Source organism: Scyliorhinus canicula, chromosome 19 (genome assembly GCF_902713615.1).
Source record: "Scyliorhinus canicula chromosome 19, sScyCan1.1, whole genome shotgun sequence".
NCBI classification, from domain to species: domain Eukaryota; kingdom Metazoa; phylum Chordata; class Chondrichthyes; order Carcharhiniformes; family Scyliorhinidae; genus Scyliorhinus; species Scyliorhinus canicula.
Genome location: NC_052164.1, coordinates 50504481 through 50512381, shown reverse-complemented (window position 1 = coordinate 50512381; position 7901 = coordinate 50504481). Strand labels below are relative to the sequence as shown.

The window sequence follows — 7901 nt, the reverse complement described above, 5'->3', positions numbered from 1 at the left end:
GAAAGAAAACTGGTTGGGAAGTAAGGTGCAACCCATTACAGTACTGGGAACTAATCTGGCATGTTTCTGTTACAAACCTGCACTTTGCCCTGCTTTGGATTGGAGTCATTGCTGGTACAATGGCAGTAGCAGTGCACACTTACACCTGGACCCTGGACCAACTCCAAAAGTCCTCCTGGTTGAGATGTTCTGGAATGTTCCATGTGCATTACAAGTTACATTCACAATGATGGTGTTCTAGAACAGAATGCTTTTTTAAAATCTCTCTAGAACTTAACAATTATCTGTTGAGCTCCACAGGCTGCAGGGAGGCTTGGCAGGTGCCTGCTCTTCCAGGTGCTTGTATTCTCTCACCCACTTAAATGTTGCTCACAGATGTTGTCCTCTCATTTGGGCCATTTCTGTGGCCTGCCCTCATTCATGCTAGCGAGTTTGTGATAGAAGAGAAAGAAGACATCTTCAAGATACAATCCTGCCCCGCTTTCCTAATGTTCCAGAATGCTGCCTACCTGGCTGATATGACCTTTGAACTGCCGTGCCTGTGCAAGCCCGAGGATGTGACCTCGGTTGTTTGGTACTATCAGAAAGATCTGGGCAAAGGCCACACAAAGGTGCTAAGTGATTTCCATGGGACGAAGATTTTGGATGCTTCCCAGTTGCGCGCTGGCTCGGACATTCAGTCCAGGTTCAGAATCCTGATGTTTAGCCTGCTGGTTTTAAATGCACAGCCCCAAGATTCAGGACATTACATGTGTGGCTCTGTGAAGGGAGATTATTTCTATGGTTATGACATTGACGTGCAAAGTTACAAAAATGCACACATAACCTTCAAGGAGAAGGAGGAGAAGCCCATGCCTGATCTGGAGACCAAGACCTACAAGGTCTTCACTTCTTACTGGAATTGGACGATGTGCGATCGGTGTGGGGTGAGGGGGGAGCAGAGACGTATTGGCTTGTGTTACATTCGTAGCCCTTACCTGTACTTCAGGTACAAGAAGATTCTAACCAACGTAGTCTCCTGTGGCTCAGGGGCGGTTCCCCGCAGGTACCAGCACATCTTGAAGAAAAGGAAAACTGAGATCATGGTACGGAGCTGTTTCGTGCCATGCGCGACCCGGTACCCCTCGATAGAAGGCGAGAAGTTCATCTTTGATGTCTTTGGTTTTACGAATGACAAGAATAAGAAAACCCCCCAAGTTCCAGTGCAGACCCATATCCATGCCATAGGGTACCCCTTGATAATTGCCTGTCCAGAAGCCAGGGCGGAACATGCTGTGGCTTGGGACAAGGGACGCCGTCCATTGTACAGGGAGGAGTACATGGTGGGCATGAACCGCAGCATGAGATTGTACATCGATCAAGGCAATCACCTGGTTTTCCGTGCTATTCAGCTCAATGACATCGGGACCTATTACTGCTGGAGGGAAGGCCAGCTGATGGCCGGGATCAGGTTGAGGATCGGCCTTCCGCCCAGGATCCACAGGAATTTCACTGATGAAGAGTCCATCTTTGCGATGCAAACTATTCTCAGCACTTACTTCATATTAACGCTCATATTTATCTTCCTGAAGTGTATGAAATGTTGCAATTATTATTTTGATTGTTTTTAAAATAGGAAGAGGAGGAGGCCGCTCAGCCTCTTGAGCCTGTTCAAGGAAACTGTTCAATGTCACTCTGTTGAATTGTTTGTAATGTATTTATTTTTTAAAAATCCAACATGTGCTTGTCTGGAAACCGAGGTCATTGGACAATGGGCCTTGGGCATTTCAGTTATTTAATGGGAAGGGTTATCTCAGAAACCTGTCTATGTGTTTGGTGTCCTGTCAGGTAAGTGGATGTTATCTAACCTAAGGTGTGTAAGCTTCTGTTAATAGGAAATATATGTCTACGTATTAAAGATTGGCTGTGCAGTGGTTGTCATGGCTATAGAAGTTCGGCTTGGGCTGGAGTGTGCCCTGTTTGCAGCCCATGAAGCACTTTGGAAGTACAGATTTGTTGCAATTTAGGAAACATTGCAGCTTATTCATAATAAACTCCCACATGCAACAATACGAAACTGATCAGATTATCTATTTTTTTTGTGATGTTATTTGAGGGATAAATATTGGCCAGATAGTCCAACTAGGGAAGGGGCTGTACTGGACCTGGTATTGGGGAATGAGCCCGGCCAGTTGGTAGAAGTTTCAGTAGGGGAGCATTCCAGTTGTGGAACAGTGACCACAATTCAGTAAGTTTTAAAGTGCTGGTGGACAAGGATAAGAGCGGTCCGAGGGTGAATGTGCTAAATTGGGGGAAGTCTAATTATAACAATATTAGGCGGGAACTGAAGAACATAGATTGGGGGCGGATGTTTGAGGGTAAATCAATATCTGACACGTGGGAGGCTTTCAAATGTCAGTTGAAAGGAATTCAGGACCGGCATGTTCCCGTGAAGAAGAAGGATAAATATGGCAAATTTCACGATTCTTGGATAACGAGGGATATTGTGGGCCTCGTCAAAAAGAAAAAGGAGGCATTTATCAGGGCTAAAAGGGAACAGACGAACCCTGTGTGGAGTATAAGGAAAGTTGGAAGGAACTTAAGCAAGGAGTCAGGAAGGCTAAAAGGGGTCACGAAACGTCATCGGCAAATAGGGTTAAGGAAAATCCCAAAGCTTTTTACACGTACATAAAAAGCAAGAGGGTAGTCAGGGAAAGGGTTGGCCCACTCTAGGACAGGGAATCTCCTCTGTGTGGAGCCAGAGGAAATGGGCGAGGTACTAAATGAATACTTTGCATCAGTATTCACCAAAGAGAAGGAATTGGTGGATGTTGAGTCAGGAGAAGGGTGTGTAGATAGCCTGGGTCACATTGAGATCCAAAAAGACGAGTTATTGAGCGTCGTGAAAAATATTAAGGGAGATACGTCCCCAGGGCCTGATGGGATCTACCCCAGAATACTGAAGGAGGCAAGAGAGAAATTGCTGAGGCCTTGACAGAAATCTTTGGATCCTCACTGTCTTCAGATGATGTCCCGGAGGACTGGAGAATAGCCAGTGCTGTTCCTTTGTTTAAGAAGGGTAACAAGGATAATCCAGGGAACTACAGGCCGGTGAGCCTTACGTCAGTGGTAGGGAAATTATTGAAGAGAATTCTTCGAGACAGGATCTACTCCCATTTGGAAGCAAGGGGTCATATTAGAGAGAGGCAGCACAGTTTTGTGAAGGGGAGGTCGTGTCTCACTAACTTGATAGAGTTTTTCGAGGAGGTCATAAAGATGATTGATGCAGGTAGGGCAGTGGATGTTGTCTATATGTACTTCAGTCAGGCGTTTGGCAAGGTCCCTCATGGCAGACTGGTACAAAAGGTGAAGTCACACGGGATCAGAGGTGATGGCAAGGTGGATACTGAACTGGCTAGGTCATAGAAGGCAGAGGGTAGCAATGGAAAGGTGCTTTTCTGATTGGAGGGCTGTGACTAATGGTGTTCCGCAGGGATCGGTGCTGGGACCTTTGCTGTTCATAGTATATATAAATGATTTGGAGGAAAATGTAACTGGTCTGATTAGTAAGTTTGCGGATGACACAAAGTGTGGTGGAATTGCAGATACCAATGAGGACTGTTGGTCATTCTGGGTGAGTGTGCTTAACACTCAATTTGGCTCTGTTTCTTTACTTAGCTCTGGAGTCGCCAGGTATCGTTACGACACCGCCACAAGCTTCAAGGTGAAGTTCAAAGCAATAAAACCATACACCAATTAGTAAGTCCAAACAACTGAGTTTATTATAATACAATTATAATAACTACCCATGCAAAAAGGATTAAACTTATTCCTACTGCTAAATAAACTAATACTTATCTCGAAGGAACTGCCGGGTCAGGGAACAAGGCCTCTTACTCTGCTCTGGTCTGCAGACTTCAGGTTGGTATAAGTTAAAAGGGGTCAGGAGTGTCTATCTCTGGTAGCGATCGTTGTGAGGCACTCACTTGCTGGCGGCTGCTGTCCGAACCCTCTCCTCGCTCTCGTTCAAGGTCTTGGCAAAAGCTGGTCGAGGTGCTGGTCCACGGAGGAGTGCTAGTCAAAGAGAGAGGAGGGCTAGAGGGCTGGATCAGAAGACTGAACCATGTGTGGGACCTGTCTTTTATAGGTCCCAGGGGATCCGCGCCCCTTTGGGCGGACTCCCTTACCTGCTTGGAATCGATTGGATCTCTTCCCAATCGATATGTTTGAATCCCCCAATACTGAGGCTGTTCCTTAGCTACTGGGCGGGCCTTCAGGCTCTTTGTTTTCGAACCTTGCTGGTGCCTGAGTGTCTGGTATCCCTTACAATGTTGCAGTTGCTTCCCCAATTGTGTCCATTGTCTCTGGAATCGTTCCATTAACATGCTAATTATCTCGGTGATTGCCTCGTTAGTATGCGGAATGTTCGTTTCGGTGCTGTCTGCTTTCTTAGCAGACAGAATCCACACCTGCTAATGGTAGCCTGCTGGGGCTGCAAACATTGTCCATTTTATCCTGTATGCTTTGCGTTCCTCCATTTTGTATTCAGGGAATGGCCAACTTCGGTGGCTACAGGACTGTCAGAGGATACAGCAGGATTTAGATCGTTTACAGACTTGGGCGGCGAGATGACAGATGGAGTTTAATCCGGACAAATGTGAGGTAACGCATTTTGGAAGGTCTAATACAGGTAGGGAATATACAGTGAATGGTAGAACCCTCAAGAGTATTGACAGTCAGAGAGATCTTGGTGTGCAAGTCCACAGGTCACTGAAAGGGGCAACACAGGTGGAGAAGGTAGTCAAGAAGGCATACGGCATGCTTGCCTTCATTGGCTGGGGCATTGAGTATAAAAATTGGCAAGTCATGTTGTAGCTGTATAGAACCATATGCCATACTTTGAGTATAGTGTTCAATTCTGGTTGCCACACTACCAGAAGGATGTGGAGGCTTTAGAGAGGATGCAGAAATGATTTACCAGGATGTTGCCTGGTATGGAGGGCATTAGCTATGAGGAGAGGTTGAATAAACTCGGTTTGTTCTCACTGGAACGAAGGAGGTTGTGGGGCAACCTGATAGAGATCTACAAAATTATGAGGAGCGTAGACAGAGTGGATAGTCAGAGATTTTTTCCCAGTGTAGAGGGGTCAATTACTCGGGAGCATAGGTTTAAGGTGCGAGAGGCAAGGTTTTGAGGAGATGTACGAGGCAAGTTTTTTACACAGAGGGTAGTGGGAGCCTGGAACCCGCTGCCGGAGGAGGTGGTGGAAGCAGGGACGAGAGTGACGTTTAGGGGCATCTTGACAAATACATGAATAGGATGGGAATAGAGGGATATGGACCCCAGAAGTGTAGAAGATTTTAGTTTAGATGGGCAGCATGGTCGGCGCAGGCTTGGAGGGCCGAAGGGCCTGTTCCTGTGCTGTATGTTTCTTTGTTCTTCTTTGGCCAGGACACCAGGCATAAATCCACCGCTCTATTTCAGAAATATCACCAAGGGATCTTTAATGTCAACCTGCAGTGAGAAGAGATAGGGCTTTGGTTTTCTGCTCCATCCAAAAGATGGCCTCTTTTGATGGTGCAGTACTCCCTCAATAATCCACTGGAGTGGCAGCCTAGATCTTGTGCTCACATCCCTGGATTGGGACTTGAACCCACAAGCTTTTGATTCAGAACAGGTATGTAGTAATTCACTTAATGAGCGAAGATCAGAATATGAATGTACTGGAAAGAAATAAACACTCCAATATTGTGGAGAAATAATGAGCTCTCTATTGTGGATCTTCGAGTGTTCAATAAAGAACTGAGGAACATAAAAAGCCCAGACAGAAAACTTGTAACCGCTATCCTCAGCAGTAAATGAATATGCATGTCAATGGTTTGCAGACTGAATGTGAAGACACATAGAACACAGATGTGTTTTACTTATTCATACATTGCAGCTCCTGGGCACTCTAACCCCGAAGGACTCCTAACTATTTGAGAATAATTGGGGGCGGCACGATAGCATAGTGAATCATAGAATTTACAGTGCAGAAGGAGGCCATTTGGCCCATCGAGCCCTTGGAAAGAGCACCCCATTTAAGCCCATACCTCCAACCGATCCCCGTAACCCAGTAACCCCACCTAACCTTTTTAGTCACTAAGGGCAATTTATCATGGCCAATCCACCTAACCTGCACATCTTTGGACTGTGGGAGGAAACCGGAGCACCTGGAGGAAACCCACGCAGACACGGGGAGAACGTGTAGTCCGCACAGACAGTGACCCAAGCCGGGAATCGAACCTGGCACCCTGGGGCTGTGACACAATTGTGCTAACCACTGTATCACCCTGCTACCATGGTGGTTAGCGCTGTTGCTTCACAGCGTCAGGGACCTAGGTTTGATTCTTGGCTTGGGTCACTGTCTGTGCAGAGTCTGCATGTTCTCTCTGTGTCTGTGTGGGTTTTTTCCAGATGCTCTGGTTTACTTCCACAAGTCCCAAAAGACGTGCTGTTAGGTAATTTAGTAATTTAGACATTCTGAATTATCACTCAGTGTACCCGAACAAGCGCCGGAGTATGGTGACTAGGCGATTTTCACAGTAACTTCATTGCAGTGTTAATGTAAGCCGACTTGTGACACGAATAAAGATTATTAAATGTACAACTTATGTACTGCATGGAAGGGGTTGTGTTTAATTAGCTAATTGACTTGATTTAATACAAAATGCCAAACAAATGTTTTCAATGATTTATATTTCTTGAACTTCTATTGAACTATGTCAGACAATAGCCTGTCGTAGCTCCACCTAAGTGACAATATCCTACAACAACCAACAGTGAAGGTGCCCCGAATGCAGTGAAATCAGCGGAATTCTCCATTCCTGAGGCCAAATGTTGACACTGGGGCAGGATTCGTGAACTTCTATGACTGCAGCCCCTCACTGTGGCAGAGCAGAAAGCACTGGACGTGGTCGGCGGGCTCAAAGAGAGGGCAGCTGAGCTGCGGTTCCCCATGACACCCCCCACCATCTCCACCACAACACCCTCACACCACCCTCACACCATGCACACCACCCCACACCCCCACTCCACCATCACTAACACCACCCCTACTCCCTCCTCCTAAACGCGCCCCCCCCCCATCCAAAATCTCCCCCCCACCCCTCGGCCCGTGGTCTAATCATGCGACTTGGGTGACAGGGGTTATCCCGAGAGGGTGGACAGTCAGAGGGCGGGCTGACCCCAAGGATTAGCTGCTGTCCAGACAGGTTTTAGGCGTCTGCTACGGATGATCCCATCGATTATGAAGATGCAGTCACAAAGCCAGGGACTGCATGAGGGGTTGTCGGTGAGCATCCAGCACCTGCAAGTGCAGTTGGAGGAGTCCAACCGAGTGCAGGAGCAAATGATCGGCCATGGATCAGCATGTCTAAGGTCTGGAACACTTTGTGCAGGCGGTGGCCAAGGCCCAGGACAGGGCAGCCATGTGCCAGAGCCACCTGGATATTGCAGTGAGCATGGCCAGTACACAATGTTACAGGAGTCAGACATCGTCAAACGACGTGGTGCACTAGAGTGCATCGCAGAGCGAGTTGTCATCATTCTTCATCCAATGGACCATACCACTGATACTGCTAACCCGGGCCCACACCCCGTTGTGTGACAGTTAAGTATCGCAGAGGGGGTTGAAGGCAGGGGTGTGACCGGGGTGGGGGGTGGGATGCGATATCTGTACCTGTGGCTTGTCCCCCCCCAGTCGGTGAACCTGGAGGCAATCAGAGAGCCTTGTGCACGTCGACCCTGGCGCTCATGTTAAGCAGCCTCCTGCTCCTGCCTGGGTCCCACGTCCTGGACAACCTCACACCCCCCCATCATCCTCGTCGGACGAGGCCTGGCGCTAATCCTCCTCCTCCAGCATGTTGGCCCTCTGCTGCGC

At 47.7% G+C, this 7901-nt stretch overlaps 1 protein-coding gene across 1 annotated transcript; it reads left to right on the top strand.

Moving 5' to 3' along the window:
* The first annotated feature begins 318 nt into the window (after window positions 1–318).
* Window positions 319–1874, top strand: LOC119954456 (Ig-like V-type domain-containing protein FAM187A). The gene has a single exon (XM_038779676.1). It carries the CDS (start codon window positions 363–365, stop codon window positions 1608–1610), a length of 1248 nt encoding a protein of 415 aa, XP_038635604.1. The 5' UTR covers window positions 319–362; the 3' UTR covers window positions 1611–1874.
* The last annotated feature ends 6027 nt before the right edge of the window (window positions 1875–7901 follow it).

What these genes read in the sequence shown, in the direction of transcription:
- LOC119954456 (XM_038779676.1), top strand. Translation starts at nt 363, where the DNA reads ATGTTGCTCACAGATGTTGTCCTCTCATTTGGGCCATTTCTGTGGCCT.